At 47.2% G+C, this 17,492-nt stretch overlaps 1 protein-coding gene across 2 annotated transcripts in view; it reads right to left on the reverse strand.

Annotated features, from left to right (window-relative positions):
* LOC132582502 (sodium/potassium/calcium exchanger 3) overlaps positions 1-17,492 on the reverse strand; it is an 85,494-nt gene that overhangs the window by 9,286 nt on the left and 58,716 nt on the right. For both annotated transcript variants that reach the window (XM_060254097.1, XM_060254096.1), the window contains exons 9-13: positions 15,858-16,018; positions 14,767-15,043; positions 10,983-11,149; positions 10,727-10,841; positions 9,020-9,132 (exon numbers count right to left, since the gene is read on the reverse strand). In XM_060254097.1, the coding sequence (XP_060110080.1) occupies positions 9,020-9,132; positions 10,727-10,841; positions 10,983-11,149; positions 14,767-15,043; positions 15,858-16,018 (833 nt within the window). The remainder of the gene's footprint in view (positions 1-9,019; positions 9,133-10,726; positions 10,842-10,982; positions 11,150-14,766; positions 15,044-15,857; positions 16,019-17,492) is intronic.

Below are 17,492 nucleotides of genomic sequence, written 5' to 3' on the forward strand. Positions count from 1 at the left end.
CTGTGAGGTAGATGAAGACATTGGATTTATATCCCGCCCTCCACTCCGAAGAGTCTCAGAGCGGCTCACAAACTCCTTTACCTTCCTCCCCCACAACAGACACCCTGTGAGGTAGATGAAGATATTGGATTTATATCCCGCCCTCCACTCCGAAGAGTCTCAGAGCGGCTCACAAACTCCTTTACCTTCCTCCCCCACAACAGACACCCTATGAGGTAGATGAAGATATTGGATTTATATCCCGCCCTCCACTCCGAAGAGTCTCAGAGCGGCTCACAAACTCCTTTCCCTTCCTCCCCCACAACAGACACCCTGTGAGGTAGATGAAGATATTGGATTTCTATCCCGCCCTCCACTCCGAAGAGTCTCAGAGCGGCTCACAATCTCCTTTACCTTCCTCCCCCACAACAGACACCCTGTGAGGTAGATGAAGATATTGGATTTATATCCCGCCCTCCACTCCGAAGAGTCTCAGAGTGGCTCACAATCTCCTTTACCTTCCTCCCCCACAACAGACACCCTGTGAGGTAGATGAAGATATTGGATTTATATCCCGCCCTCCACTCCGAAGAGACTCAGAGCGGCTCACAAACTCCTTTACCTTCCTCCCCCACAACAGACACCCTATGAGGTAGATGAAGATATTGGATTTATATCCCGCCCTCCACTCCGAAGAGTCTCAGAGCGGCTCACAAACTCCTTTCCCTTCCTCCCCCACAACAGACACCCTATGAGGTAGATGAAGATATTGGATTTATATCCCGCCCTCCACTCCGAAGAGTCTCAGAGCGGCTCACAATCTCCTTTACCTTCCTCCCCCACAACAGACACCCTATGAGGTAGATGAAGATATTGGATTTCTATCCCGCCCTCCACTCCGAAGAGTCTCAGAGCGGCTCACAATCTCCTTTACCTTCCTCCCCCACAACAGACACCCTGTGAGGTAGATGAAGATATTGGATTTATATCCCGCCCTCCACTCCGAAGAGTCTCAGAGCGGCTCACAAACTCCTTTACCTTCCTCCCCCACAACAGACACCCTATGAGGTAGATGAAGATATTGGATTTATATCCCGCCCTCCACTCCGAAGAGTCTCAGAGCGGCTCACAAACTCCTTTCCCTTCCTCCCCCACAACAGACACCCTGTGAGGTAGATGAAGATATTGGATTTCTATCCCGCCCTCCACTCCGAAGAGTCTCAGAGCGGCTCACAATCTCCTTTCCCTTCCTCCCCCACAACAGACACCCTGTGAGGTAGATGAAGATATTGGATTTATATCCCGCCCTCCACTCCGAAGAGTCTCAGAGCGGCTCACAAACTCCTTTACCTTCCTCCCCCACAACAGACACCCTGTGAGGTAGATGAAGATATTGGATTTATATCCCGCCCTCCACTCCGAAGAGTCTCAGAGCGGCTCACAAACTCCTTTACCTTCCTCCCCCACAACAGACACCCTATGAGGTAGATGAAGATATTGGATTTATATCCCGCCCTCCACTCTGAAGAGTCTCAGAGCGGCTCACAAACTCCTTTACCTTCCTCCCCCACAACAGACACCCTGTGAGGTAGATGAAGATATTGGATTTATATCCCGCCCTCCACTCCGAAGAGTCTCAGAGCAGCTCACAAACTCCTTTACCTTCCTCCCCCACAACAGACACCCTATGAGGTAGATGAAGATATTGGATTTATATCCCGCCCTCCACTCCGAAGAGTCTCAGAGCGGCTCACAAACTCCTTTACCTTCCTCCCCCACAACAGACACCCTGTGAGGTAGATGAAGATATTGGATTTATATCCCGCCCTCCACTCCGAAGAGTCTCAGAGCGGCTCACAAACTCCTTTACCTTCCTCCCCCACAACAGACACCCTATGAGGTAGATGAAGATATTGGATTTATATCCCGCCCTCCACTCCGAAGAGTCTCAGAGCGGCTCACAAACTCCTTTACCTTCCTCCCCCACAACAGACACCCTGTGAGGTAGATGAAGATATTGGATTTATATCCCGCCCTCCACTCCAAAGAGTCTCAGAGCGGCTCACAATCTCCTTTACCTTCCTCCCCCACAACAGACACCCTGTGAGGTGGATGAAGATATTGGATTTATATCCCACCCTCCACGCCGAAGAGTCTCAGAGCGGCTCACGATCTCCTTTACCTTCCTCCCCCACAACAGACACCCTGTGAGGTGGGTGGGGCTGGAGAGGGCTCTCCCAGCAGCTGCCCTTTCAAGGACAACCCCTGCCAGAGCTCTGGCTGACCCAAGGCCATTCCAGCAGGTTCAAGCGGAGGAGTGGGGAATCAAACCCAGTTCTCCCAGGTAAGAGTCCGCACACTGAACCACTACACCAAAGTTTGAGTCCAGTGACACCTTTAAAACCAAAAGTTTTATTCTGGGTAGAAGCTTTTGTATGTGCACAAACGTCTTCAGCGCATGCATATTAAAGCTTATACCCTGTATTAAAATTTGTTGGTCTTAAAGGCGCCACTGGACTCCAACTTTGTTCTGTTGGTTCAGACCAACACGGCTACCCCCCTGAACCTAAGACAAAGAGATAATATTCTTGTTCTTTCATACCACTGCTGTCAGACAAAAGTTCTAAGCAAACTGCAGTTCAGTTCGGTACTATGACGTTATTTGTTGATTTCCTTGACTTATTATAGTTATAACTGGTTATTTTTAACAGAGAGCCCACATGTGCTAAAATAGTTTAAACAAATGAGAATAAAATAAAATAATAAACCAAAAAGGATCCCATTTCCCTGGGGGAAATTCTCTGGGGAGAAAATTTGCTGCGACAGTTGGCAACAACAGATCTGAAGCTCCGGAATGCATTTGTCAGGAAGCTGAAGGGCCTGCAATAGACATCACAGCTGTATTTCCTGGAACAAGGACTAGATTTCACTGGACAAGAGTTTCTGTTGGCAAACACTGCAGAGTTTTCATCCAGCTGACCAACAGAGAGACAATTCTCCTCGTTTCAGGTGTCTGTCAGGCCAGCCACGTTGCAGGCAGGGGCAGGAAAATGAAAGAGAACAGATCAAACTATAGTTGAAAAACGGACGGGGAACCAGAGAAACAGACACAAAGGAAACGGGCAGAATAAAATAACACAGTGGTCGCTCCCCCACCGGCCACAACAGACTTCACTGCCTAGATGACAGGCTGGTGACTCACAGCCATCTGCTCCCCCATTTCCTTATGCCACCGACACAGAACCAAAGACTCTCAGACAGCAATTGCAGGAAAGGTCTTTCTCTGCCAGCTCCCTCAAATATGGCTTTAGAGTTGCCACTGTCCAGGTCATGGCTGGAGATCTCCCGGAATTACAACTGGCCTCCAGAGAATACAGATCTGTTCCCCAGCAGAAAATGGCTCCTTTGGAAGATAGTCAGTATAACATTACATCCTGTTGAGCTCCTGCCCCTCCTCAAGCCCCACCCTCCCCAGGATCCACTCTCCAAAGTCTCCAGGTATTTCCTAACCCAGACCAAGCAACCCTAGCTTACACCAAGTCAGACTAATGGTCCATGTCGTTCAGTATTATCTCCTCCAAGACACCTGACTGAACAACCTTCACCCTCCCCCTTTTGTTTTTGCTTTTTCTGGATATTCTGTGTCACATTCAATGCATGCAGCTGTCAAGAGTCATCTCTCTATATTCCTCTTGCCATGGTTTGTACTGTAACCAAATTGCCTGAATGCATTTTGCTTGGCTTAATTTCTCTGTGTGCTAATCTTGGGAACTTATGAAGTAAGCTGTTTCCACGGACTTCAAGGTCAGATGCTGGGGGGGGGGGAGTGTAGATTAAACACCTGGAATTGACCCAGGGCTGGACTCTGGGGAGAGTGGGAGGGGGTCCCACCAAAACCTGGTTCCCGCTTTTGCTTTGCCACACTTGCACTTGAATTGTAATGGATGGGGTGAGGGGATAAAAGGAGAGCCCCTGGGAGAAGATGGTAGTCTTAGCAAAGGTAGTGTACTGCCTTATGACCTTTATGATGCCTATGGAATAAACTGCTGAATTATTGGACTGTGTTATTCCTTGACTCGAGGTCTTGACAGCAGCTAGTACATAAATGGCACACACATTTATACTATCATCCAGTCCAGATGTTCTGGTGTCAACCCAATCCGGCCTTGGGCTTTGAGGCACGAGGGGTTTGCAGGGAAGCAAAAGCGGTGAGGCAAGAAGGCAGAGCATGTGAGCCCCGGCTTCCTTCCGGCAGCAGGAAGCAAGGAACAGAACAAGTTCAGGACTGAAGGCTGATCTCTAGGTAAGCTGGTCATCTGACTGCTCAGATAAGAGCAAGAGTGATCTGGAAGCTTCAGTCGGGACTGTCCGCATCCACGGATTCACTCCAGACTATTGGTGAAAGGCAGATTTCTCAACGGATGGGGCTGATCTCCCTGTGGTGCCCCCCCCAATGAAACTGCACTCACTGCCTCTCCTTAGAGACCCACTGCAGACCTGAGTCAGAGGTACAGAAATACTGAAGGTGAAAGAAAGCCAGGTTGAGATGCTTCCACAACCTGAGGCCACTGCTGCCATGTTTCTTCTGATAAATGAGGCAAACATTTCTATCTCAGAGAGAGGGAATTAAAATTGGAGGCACATTCCACTCTTCACAGCCGAGAAAGCTTCCATGCATGGAGTCCCTGCGTGAATCATAGCTCTGATTGGGAAAAAAGGCCCAGCCGGAACTCTGGAACATACAAAGGCTCTGCAGGCAGCTTCCTCAAAGGGGGGGTGATCATGCAGTGCCCATGCATAGGGAGCCCTTGAATGATCCAGCCAAGCCCTATACAGAAATATATCAGAGTACATCTTTAATGAATGGAGCAGAGCAGGGGCTATTATCAGCAGGGGCCTATTAGTGAATATGGAGGTGGGTAAAGGAAAGAGGGGCGAGTGAAGCCAAAGAGAAAGGAGTCCCAGAATTACAGGAAACAAGAGGGGAGAGGAGGAGGATTACCAGCCTCCTCCTGAGATCCAGGAAGGCCCTGTGGTGGGGGAGGAGGTCACAGGAAATATTCCTATAGGTGCACAGTGCATTATTGCTAACAACTCCTCCCTGTAATTTTTGCCTTACTGAGCCCACATTCACATAATTATGAATAAGCACAGAATGCTTTTAAGTACCAAATTTGAGCCCATGTTGTACTTTTAATGCTATTACACATTTCTCAGCATTACGAATTCCGAGGCATCGTTCTCAGCTGTGCCCTCTCTGCTGGACATGCAGGAAAGTTCAGCTATGCCCACATCATTATTAACATTCAGGCGGTTTCCAGCTCATGCAATTCATTCCACACCCAACTGGTTGCCACGCAACAGGGCTGCCTTCCTGGCTGGAGCTGGGTAGCCTTTTACGGAAAGCTTTGTGAGAAAGGAGACTCCTCAGCCCTCGTCAGATGACTTCACTACACACAGTTAGGAGCTTCCACTCAAAACTGACCTTGCAGGCCAGTCCTGACCCTTCCTGACCCAGGAAAAAATACCAACTGCCTGAGCGTTTCGGTGTCACAAGCTAGGGAGCGACACCCCTTCCCATGACCCAGTGCTGTGTGTGGCTAGAATGGGGGGTTTCAGCCAAATCGGATGTGCAAGAGGGCTGCCATGTCTGGAGTTCTCAGTGGGCGATTTCCCACACAGCTTACCGAGGAGCGAAGTCCCTCCTCACCGCGCAGCGTCTGCTTGGATTTCCCACCAACTGCTCCGTGGATTCAGGAAGTGCCGCACCTTTTGCGTTGCTAACGTAAACTAGGGTTTTAGCGATTTCCATTTGAGACGCAAAAGGTGCGGCATTTCCTGAATCCGCGGAGCTGTTGGTGGGAAATCCGAGCAGACGCTGCGCGGTGAGGAGGGACTTCGCTCCTCGGTAAGCTGTGTGGGAAATCGCCCAACCATTTCTAACCTTAACTCAGACATGCAGAAACCTGATCTGGATCAGGACCATAGTGCTTGGGAGATGGGTTAAGCCCTCCCATGTGTACTACTGGCCTGGCTTGAAACGATCCAGGGGAGCTGCTGTTTGCCACCATTCAACTTGTAGAGATTAGTTAAAAAAAAAATCTTTTCTCGTGTGTCAATCAAATGCCTTGAAAAAATGGAGAAGAATAAGTATAAGCCCGCTTTGGCAGGGAGGGCGGGATATAAATCAAATCAATTGATCAATAAATAAAAACAACATCTGCTTCCGTCTGGACCCAGAGAAAAGCAAAATACAAGCAACGTAAATAGTTGTGGTGGAAAGTGCTATCAAGTCACATCCAACATGGCAGCCTTGCAGGGTTTTCAAGGCAATAGATGTCCAGAGGTGGTTCACCATTGGTCTCCTCTGCGCAGCACCCCTGGACTTCTTCGGTGGTCTCCCATCCAAATGGTACCCAATACTACTTCTGAGATCTGATGAGATCAGGCTAGCTTGGACCATCCAGGCCAGGGTAACGAGCTATTATCATGTTTATGTTTATCGGATTTATAACCCGCCCTCCCCACCAAAGCAGGCTCAGGGCGGCTCACAGTACATAGCAGAATAACAATACAAACGTTTACATTAAAACATTAGATTAAAACAATTTGAAATAATTTTCGTGCTAATTTCAATACAGTTTAGAGATGGCAGTCTCAACCATTTCTAATCTTAACTCAGGCATGCAGAAACCTGATCTGGATCAGGGCCATAGTGCTTGGGAGATGGGTTAAGCCCTCCCATGCGTACTATTGGCCTGGCTTGAAACGGTCCAGGGGAGTGATCGTAAGCATCCGTTTAGATCTAGTATCTCGATGGTGGTCATCATTTCAGTTAAATGCTAGCTAAAATAGTATCGTCTTACAAGCCCTGCAGAACTGGACAAAGTTCCACAAGGCTCTGACCTCCTCTCCACCCATGAGAGGCGGCAACTGAGAAGGCTCTATCTCGAATTGTTTTCAATCTTGTCTCTCTCAATCCAGAGATCGATAGTAAGTTTTGTGTTCCTGGCCTAAGTACCCACTTGGGAACATGTGGGGAGAGGCGGTCCCTAAGGTGAACAAAAGGCTCTCCCCCACTTACTACCTCACGTCATTCCCTTACTTTTTCAACTGCTGCCTCTATGCTGTGAAACCGTCTTCTAGATTTGGCCCAGAAGGATGTAATACTGATTAAACCTGCAAGACTTTTCTGTTCTTTCCAGCTTCCTGTTGACAGGGACAGATCCTAAGTTATTAAATAAAATGCTGGTAAAATAATAACTGTGACCAATATTGTCATCATCTCTGACATGACAAACAGTTTCAGGAATCAAGATACTTAACTATTCCCATAATTTGAGTACTAAATTCAATTTCTGTTGAAATTCTTTCAGAGGTCTTCTGTTTATATAAATAGTTTTGCCATTACTGCATATTCAGCCAGTTTTTCTTTCCAGATCTCTATTGTGAGACAGTCTTCTTTCTTCCATTTCACTGCTAATGTTACTCTGCTGTAGATGACCTTGATATTTTGGTATTTGAAAGATTAATCCTTAGAGATGTGGATTTTTCAATTTGGGCAGATAGGGCTTTCTCCCACAAGGCTGCCTTGAGGTGGAAGACGCAGTCCTTGTAGGCAGGGCCGGCACGTGGGAGTAGATGAGGTAGGTGGCTGCCTAGGGTGCCACCTTGCTTCAGGGGCACATGGCCCCTCCCCATCCCTGCTCGCACTGACAGAGAGGGCTGGGCAGGGGGCGTGCTGAGCATTCTTTCGTGCTGAGCATGGGAGGGACGGTGGCTCAGTGGTAGAGCATCTGCTTGGGAAGCAGAAGGTCCCAGGTTCAATCCCTGGCATCTCCAAAAAAGGGTCCAGGCAAATAGGTGTGAAAACCTCAGCTTGAGACCCTGGAGAGCTGCTGCCAGTCTGAGAAGACAATACTGACTTTGATGGACCAAGGGTCTGATTCAGTATAAGGCAGCTTTATATGTTCATATGTTCTCAGTTCCGAGTGATCAGAGCTGAGAAAGAACACTTGTAAAAAGCACACCATCGCGATGACGTCACTTCTGGGATTAGAGTCCACGGAGTGGGGGGGCAGTGGCGCAGGATTCTGCCTAGGGCAGCACAACCCCTAGTGCCAGGGCTGCTTGTAGGCCTTTGGGATGAATCACTGGCAGATCTTACATGCTACTACTATGTTATGGTTTTCTCTGAGGCAGAAAAGGCAGGCAGAGTACTCATCAGTCCAGGTCATTTTGATAGGGCAGGTGTAACATTTTTTGAACAGAGGCATCTTCACAGTTTGAGCGGGAGAAATGGATGTTCTTCTCAAGGCAGCAGCAAACAGAAAACTGGGGGAGGGAGGGAGCCCCTCCCAGGAGCACACGACCATTAGGCGGGAAAACAGCTTCTGCGGCTCCAGTTGGGAGGGGCCCCTCCTGCTCTGTTACTAAGCTAACTGGAAATCTTCTGCATGCGCAGTACCCCATGTGGGATTGCACAGAATAACAACGAATACATGTGCATGCAGTTTTTGGAATGCACGGTTCCTGAGAATGTAGCTGTTTAATGTATATCTGCTGGCTTCTTGGCCATGTTATAAATATTTTAAATAAACTATAATTAAAGTTATGCAAAATTCACTTGTCTAATTAACGGATCCATCTAGTTCAGAAGGTTACATACGATTCCCACTTTCAAGGAAACTGGTCCCAATTATTGACTTTGTCTTACCTATTATACATTTCTTATGCACTTGCCTGTGTCCTCAGCAATGTCTGAAGTCGTCCGCCACTCTAAAGAGCCCATAAGTGGCTCTTCGGCCACATCAAAAAGACTCCCTAGGCACGAGGAAGGCTTCAGATGTTGCTGAGTGCAAGAAACAGGACACTGCCTTGGAACTGGATTGGGCATTCTTACAAGTAACCCATAATTTCCTGGAAATCTTCAAAGGTATGCCACTCAAAAGCAATGGAAGGAAAAGCAAGCAATGATAAACATGAAAAGGGTCTTAAAGGGCAACCGAGAAAGAAAAGTTCTGATAAACGTAGAACTTACATAGGAGCCATAGTTTACTGCTAGGGTCTGTAGGGACCAGGGAAGGCCAAGGCCAATCAAAATGTCAAAGACATTGCTTCCGATGGAGTTCGACACAGCCATGTCTCCCATGCCTGCAGAAACAAGAAATCGGGAACAATCAGAACTATTTCCAAAGGGAGTATGCAATCCCTAAACCAGATTGTTTTTGTCAGACTTCTTAAGACTCTGTCTTGGTCTCCCTGCCCTGCTTCCTATTTCAATGGCAGATGATGACCACTTATTGAGATTAATCATAGCATTCACCTAAAATTCCTGATGCCCATAATCTGGCTCCTCGGTACACACAAATATCATGGACAAAACATTTAACACCATTCCAATTTGCTTGCAGACATCAATGGTTTAGATACCTCCAATTTCATTTCAGTAAAAATACGCTCGGCGGAGGCTACGGATTTTGAAAATCTCACTGAAGAAATACACAGATTCCAAGGAATATTGAGTTACAGGCCCAGCTGGAAGGGACTGAAGCTCATCAAATCCAAGCTAGGCCACAAAACTCAATAAAAAAGAGAAGAAAAGAAGTGGTGCTTAAGATGCCCAAGGACAGAAGAAATAACTGAACAACAGTTACTCTGACCAAATATTTTTTTGCTAAATTTCCCCATTTATCAAAGAAGATAAGCATGAACCGAAAGTCTTGCTATCTACACTTGCTCCACAGTGCACTATGTGGGTCCTTCACATACATCAGGAGCAAATAGTTTCTTATTCGTTCATCCAAACGTCTGCCCATAGTCAACAGAATGGGTCAAGGGAGAGAAGAGATTAGCCCAGAGTGCACTCTCAATCTGAAACCAAACAGAATCTCAGGTCAAGTAATGTCTGAACAGGTCACTGAATGGGAATGCTTGTTCTCACATGTGACCAGGGCCTTTTCTGAACAGGAATGAACATATATGAACATATGAAGCTGCCTTATACTGAATCAGACCCTCAGTCCATCAAAGTCAGTATTGTCTTCTCAGACTGGCAGAGGCTCTCCAGGGCCTCAAGCTGAGGTTTTTCACACCTATTTGCCTGGACCCTTTTTTGGAGATGCCGGGGATTGAACCTGGGACCTTCTGCTTCCCAAGCAGCTGCTCTGCCACTGTGCCACCGTCCCTCCCCTGCACAAGTCTCTGGCAGAGGGAAGGCACTAGGCCTTCGTCTCTACTGCCTCCAGCCTCCAACAGGCTTGCTAAGAGAGTGAGAGACATGGAGCCACCCATGAGCACCCCTTCCCAGGAGAAGCTGCGCCTGCCGCTGCCCACTCCATGGCACGTGGCTCTCTCTCTCTCTGGCCATGCTGGGGGGGAGGGGGGGAGACCTCATTGGGCTATGTGAGAACACACATCCATGAAATGCAGCTGATGGCACTGTACTGGTCATTGTCAATATGCAGAAAGTAACCTACTGAACGGGTGATGTCACTTCTGGTGACATCAGGGGGTGTGGCCTAATAGATAAATAGTTTATTGTGTGTGGCCATTGGCCATTACAGTTAAAAGAAGAAAAAAAAGTAATTACATCCCTAATATTATAAAAAACTATGTTATTGAATTCAGATACGCAGAATCTAAAAAGTGTAAAATATCTCAAAAATGTGAAGTGTGGCCGAACATGCAAATGAGTTCCTGCTGGGCTTTTTCTACAAAAAAAAGTCCTGTGTGTGACCCAGCCTACCTTGTCTTGCTACAATAAGGCTTGCCATACAGTCTGGTACGCTGGTTCCAGCTGCCAGAAAGGTGATTCCCATGATCACATCTGGAATACCCAACGTGTAGCCAATGATGGTGACCTGAGGAAATAAAATGCACAATCAGGACTTTTATTATGATTCAGAAGATGGACTTTTATTATGATTCAGAAGAACTCATGGAAGAAAAGGCTAGCCATGAAGCTCAAAAGCCTGCCCACATTCACCAGGTCTCATACGTACCATCCATACCATCACATAGGAAAAGGCTGCAATCCAAAGGGTAGAAGAAGCAAAGGTGACCAAGAACCATTTCTCCCAGCGGGGCTTATTACAGTTGGGTACTGTGAAGTACATAAGGAGACACAGGGGCCAGGAGAACAGCCACTTGGCAACTTCCATCTTTCCTGCTACAAAAACATAGGAAGAAGATAAGCTTATGCTCTGCTTTAGTTCACAGTGCAGAATTAAGACACAATGAGAAGAACATATAAATGCCAGATAGCATAAAAATGCTGCGCTGAGAGGTTCCTGCCCTGCTGGCCCAGCAACCCTCAGCTCTAAATTGAGCCATGAGACAGGTCTCCACATCCAGCAGAAAACCTTCATTAAAGTCCACATGTAATAGAACAGATCTTTATTTATATTATTTATGTATATCCTGCCTCTCCAGAAACCTGCTGGAGCTGGATCAAAAAATAAAAAACAAAACAATAAAGTAAAAAAAAGCAAAAGAAAGCAAAAGAAATTAAAACAAATAATAAAAATGAACTAGGGGCATAAAATCAGCATCAAACGTTCACAAATGTCCCCCTGGAGAACTGCTCCAATTCCGCAGGGCCTGTAAAACAGCTCTTTTGCCAGGCTTTCAGCTGAGGCAGTGAACGTCACTTGTTATCGGCCTCCCCCCTTCATTCCATCCCAGCGCTATAAGACCTGCTGGACCTGGACAACAGGCCATGTCTGTGAGGCAGAATTTGCCATTTTAGTACCTATTGTTACTTCGTAATTTTAGATTTTATATATTTTAAATTGGGTTTTTATTGTTATTTTTATGATGTAACCCGCCCTGAGCCTGGTCTACGGGAAGGGCGGGAATAAAAATAGAAATAAATAAATAAATAAATTCTGACTCTTCTGTCCCAGCCCAAATATTATTTCCTTAGATTTTTGCTTTCCCTGCAGCTGCTGTGGCCGGACCTGCCTGTCCCACATTGGTCTTGTCAGCCACCAGCGAGCCTGCAGCAAACGTGAACTATTGCACCCTTCTTAAATCTTCGTTCGCGAAGCAAGCCGAGAGAGATTTTTGCTGTGTAATGATTTGAACTTGTGTGCGTGTGTTCCTTTAATTGCTAGTAAGTTACAGTACAGAAAGGGGGGGGGGAAAGAGGGAAAATGAATGAGTGAGGTGATTGGTTGGTGACTGAGAGTGTGGGTGGAGCTAAGCCATACATATGGAGAGAGAGAGAGAGAAAGAGAAGTCAGTCAGTCATGGTCAGTTAGCAGTGGACAGAGTCTGAGAGGCAGTTTTCTGATTAGAATCCCATAGAGTGCTGTGAAAGGCATTAAGATTCTAGGGAAGAAAAGTAGAATACTTTAGATTTAGAGGACAAATTAAGGGCCAGATAGAGAGCCAAAACCCAATACTGCCAGAGTATTGTAGGAGTATGAGACACAGAAGCTGACATAAGAAGAGAAAGGATGATTTGAGAGTGTGTGAAGTGAAAGAGTTTGACACCTCAGTCAGAAGTTGCTATTATTCACTGAAGAATTAAGCTATAAACATCTTGAAACCAATACGCTTATTGTACAAATAAAGTTTGATTTTGTTTTATATTAACCTGGGCTCCTATGATTTTAAAATGCAAGCGTCTCGTCCTCAGTGCCACTTAGTCCAATGAAGAAGCCTTAGAGCTTGAGCACAAATCCAGTTGGGAACATTAAATAAAATGTTTGGAATTAAATTCCTGGTGGCAGCATTACATACATTAATTAAAGGGAAGTTGTGACATGCTGAATGAAATATGCCTGTCTTATTTTGACGTTTCTCATGTATCCTCTAATTTCACGTAGTAGAAAAGAGGCAGAGTCCAGGAGCCTTAAAGACTAAGGGCGTTTTCGCACAGGGCTTACCCCGGAGCGACGTCCCTCTTCACCGCGCAGCGTCTGCGCGGATTTCGCACCAACTGCTCCGCAGAACCCGGAAGAGCCGCGAAGTGCCGTGGCTTTTGCGTCGCAAATGTAAACCGCCAAAAACCAGTTTACATTTGTGACGCAAAAGCCACGGCTCTTCGCGGCTCTTCCGGGTTCTGCGGAGCAGTTGGTGCGAAATCCGCGCAGACGCTGCGCGGTGAAGAGGGACGTCGCTCCGGGGTAAGCCCTGTGCGAAAACGCCCTAACAAAATTCATGGCAGAGGAGGAGGGGAGTCACTGCTCATTTCTTCAGACAGCTCAAACCCTGCCACCAATGTTGTTAGCCTGAACTCCTGCTCTTTTCTACTGCAACAGAGAGACTAACGTGCCTGCTCATCTTGATCTAATTCCAAATGCTACCTAGATCCAGGCCACAGCACTGCATTCATTGCGGGGAAAACAGCTGAGGGAAAGTCAGGCCTGGACTCTCGAGGATCCTGAAGACTGCCCTGGGAACAGGAAAAGACAGTCTCTATTTGATGTTTCTCTTAGCTACTTGACTATGCTCCCAGGACCTCAGAAAGGTTAGCCACGAAAAGAGAAATCAGGAAACCATAGAGATAAATCATGTGTGAAGCAGGCAGTCAACTCTACTGCTGTCTCTGCTCACCCCTGGAAGAGCCTTTCAGATGGCTCATTTTCACCTTTCAGCTGTAGCCAGCAGCCTAGGACATAATTCTAGGCAGCGGCTGGCTCCTTGTGGCAGCCGAGTGTCACAGTAGTAGGGACCATGGTGTTGCTTACATATTCTACAGTCGTGCCTTATACTGGGAAACCTTCATCCTGGAGCAACTACAGGTTCATGGGGAAAACAGAATAAAAGGCAAAATCTTCTCATCCTCATTCACTGTTCTTTGCGATGGTTCACCAAACTATATGTCCCTAAGACCTAACGCACTTGCACTCCTTCCATCCCCCACGGCACTTTAAGAATCACGATTTAAATCATTACAGCCAGTGTGGCATGGAGTGTCAGACTAGAACCCAGGTTCAAATTCTGCCTCTGCCATGGAAGCGTGGCTGGGCAAGTCTGGGTCCGTAACACCCTCTGAGCCTAACCCACCTCCCAGGAGACAATGAAGGACAGGGGAATGACGTCAGCTGCCTGGTGTCTCCAGTGGGTAGAAGAGCAGGGTATAAATGAAGTGAATAAATAACTTTTTTAAAAGGTCAATTTAAATATTCTTTCCTTTACTATTCAGGTACCTCCTAAAAAAAAATGCAGACTAATCAGTTGCTCTGCAAATAAAACATAGGGTGTTTTCGCACTTACCTTAAGCTGGAGCGACGTCCCTCTTCACCGCGCAGCGTCTGCACGGTTTTCGCACTAATTGCAATGCAGCACCTGGAAAAGCCGCAAAGTCCCGCGGCTTTTGCGTCGCAAATGTAAACTGGTTTTTGGCAGTTTACATTTGCGACGCAAAAGCCGCGGGACTTTGCGGCTCTTCCAGGTGCTGCGGAGCAATTAGTGCGAAAACTGTGCAGACGCTGCGCGGTGAAGAGGGACGTCGCTCCGGCTTAAGGTAAGTGCGAAAACACTCATAGAATTTAGAATTGCACAGAGCCTTTCTACAAGCTCAGAAGGTTACACGATATGTTTCTAAAACACCTGACTTGGTATTTTAAAGCCACAGTGTGCCATTACATCTGGACCCTCAGCTTGTGCTTAAGCTCACCCTTCAACTATGGCTGAAAACTAGCTTCCAACCACAGTCTGCAAACCTGGTTTGGAGGAGACTCATAGAATCATAGAGTCGGAAGGGACCTCCAGGGTCATCTAGTCCAAGGTTCAAGAATGTATGAAAGAGCATGACTTAAACAATGTACATCGTACATGGCGGATCAAAGGGTGTGTAAGGGCCACTCTCTTCTTCCTCTTCCTCCTCCTCCTCTTCATCATTCTCATTATTCTCATTATCTTCATTCTCGTTCTCGGTTTCATTCCCGGCTTCAGCTGCAGCCTCATCTCTTCTGGTTCCGCTCGCACCTCTGTCGGCAGAATTGCTGGGCCCAGATCCATTCTCCACAGTACGCTTGATATTGATAGGGACCTTGATGGCCACCTCGGACTCCCCGTTGGTGTACACTCTGCTGTTTATCAGTCTTTGCCTCTGGAGGGGGGTGGGGGGAAATGGCAAAGCACAGGGATGCTGGTTTTAAAACAATAATCACAGAAACATAAATGTCCTAATTAACTGCCACCCTACTGCACTGGCCATAATGGCTTCCTTGGGAGGTGGTGGGTTCTCTTTCTCTGGAGATTTTAAAGCAAAGGCTAAATGGCCATCTGACAGCAATGCTGATTCTGTGAACTTAGGCAGATCATGGGAGGGAGGGCAGGATCGGCTCCCCTGGCCTTCTCTTGCAGGGTAATGCTGCTCACCACTTTGGAGTCAGGAAGGAATTTTCCTCCAGCCCTGACTGGCCCAGGGATCCTGGAAGTCCCCCCACTTCTCTGGGCATACAGCAGCGGTCAGTGGAGGAGTGTGTGTGGGGGAGGTAGTTGTGAATTTCTTGCACTGTGCAGGGGTTGGACTAAATGACCCCTGAGGTCCCTTCCAGCTCTATGTTTCTATGTTTTGATGTTTCTTAGCAATGTTCTATGTTTAGATGTTTCTTAGCAATCTATGTTTAGATGTTTCTTAGCAATCACTGTGCTCAGGACATGACTATTATGCTCCTGCACCCATCTGCCATGCTAAGTGTTCTTATATGACATGGAAGGACGAAAGAGAGTATGAGGCACAGTCAGTGTCTGGGACACAACAAGCTCATCACTCATACCCTGAGCAAAGTGACTGCCCCTTACTCCTCTGTCCCTGAGCAGAAACAGAATGACACCAAACTGCTTCCAGTTTACAGATCGTAAGTTCAAGCAGGTGAAGGGATGAAGCACATCACCTGGCATAAAAGCACAGAACACACCTCGTTGATCAACATGCGGCTGGCCATGGAGAGCCGGGTCCTGGGAGGAAAGTGACTCGTTATCATTATCCGGAGCCCAGCCTCTGAAAAGGAAAGCTGGTGTGGATAGGCAGACAGCAGTTCATCCACCATGATTACAGAAGCTTTGCGATGGAAATTGCCTGTAAATAATTAACAAAGAAAGAAAGAGGGAAAGCATTTGTGCATCATTGAATGCTTTTCTTTTATTTGAAGGGTTTTAACTTGTATGCTCCTAAGAAACGGTAGCAGAAAATGTTGCCAAGTCGCAGGAAACTTGTGGCAACCCTGTAGGGTTTTCCAAGGCAAGCAACGTTCAGAGGTGGTTTCCCATTGTGGAGGAGATCATTCATGATGTGGAGAGCCAGTTTGGTGTAGTGGTTAAGTGTGCGGACTCTTATCTGGGAGAACCAGGTTTGATTCCCCACTCCTCCACTTGCACCTGCTGGAATGGCCTTGGGTCAGCTATAGCTCTGGCAGAGGTTGTCCTTGAAAGGGCAGCTGCTGTGAGAGCCCTCTCAGTCCCACCCACCTCACAGGGTGTCTGTTGTGGGGGAGGAAGAGCAAGGAGATTGTGAGCCGCTCTGAGACTCTTCAGAGTGGAGAGTGGGATATAAATCCAATATCTTCATCTACCTCACAGAGTGTCTGTTGTGGGGGAGGAAGGTAAAGGAGGTTGTGAGCCGCTCTGAGACTCTTTGGAGTGGAGGGCGGGATATAAATCCAATATCTTCTTCTTCTAAACAAAAGCCACCATTTGCATTTGTGGCTGAGGCAAGGATTTGACTTCCTAGTGCACTTCACCCTGCATTTTACATACGGGCAACATTTTGGTTTTTACAGTAGTTAAGCGGTGGAATCAGCTGTCTAGGGAGGTGGTGAGCTCCCCCTCACTGGCAGTCTTTAAGCAGCAGCTGGACAAACACTTGTCAGGGATGCTCTGGACAGAGCCTGCACGGAGCAGGGGGTTGGACTAGATGGCTTGTATGGCTCGTCCAACTCTGTGATTCTGTAATTCTAGATTTTAGAAGGTTTACATTTTTCAAGCAGTAAAGGCTAGGGGTTGTTAATTCTTGGTTGTGAAATTCCTGGAGATTTTGGAGGCAGAGCCTGGAGAAGGAGAGTTTTGGGGAGAGACCTCTGAGGGGTAGAATGCCCTAGAGCAGGGGTGTCAAACATGCGGTCCGAGGGCCGAATCAGGCCCCCAGAAGGCTCCTATCAGCCCCCCCGAGCAACTGGCTCTTGCCTGCTTCCTTCTCCCTCTCTCTTGCTTCCTTCTGCATCACAGCTTGCTTTTCAAGGCTTGCTCAATTGCACAGGAGCTGCAGAGCAAAGCCTCTGTTTCCTCTATTGGCTGAGGCTCCTCTCTCTCTTGGTCCCCCTGGGGAGTGAGAGCCAGAGCTTCCTTTGCCTAGTTCCCTGGATCCCACGGGGGAGAGACGAAGAAGGCACCTTTAAGACCAACAAGAGCTAATGTTTTAAGCATTTTTAAAGGGTTTTTTTAAAAAAATCTTTAGTCGTGTTTGTCTGTGTCCTTTAAAAAGTTTCTATCTCTGCTACCTAATCTTAAATAGGTACACACGTGGCCTGGCCCGACACAGCCCGTCCTGGCCTGAC

This window comes from Heteronotia binoei, chromosome 14, assembly GCF_032191835.1.
Source record: "Heteronotia binoei isolate CCM8104 ecotype False Entrance Well chromosome 14, APGP_CSIRO_Hbin_v1, whole genome shotgun sequence".
NCBI classification, from domain to species: domain Eukaryota; kingdom Metazoa; phylum Chordata; class Lepidosauria; order Squamata; family Gekkonidae; genus Heteronotia; species Heteronotia binoei.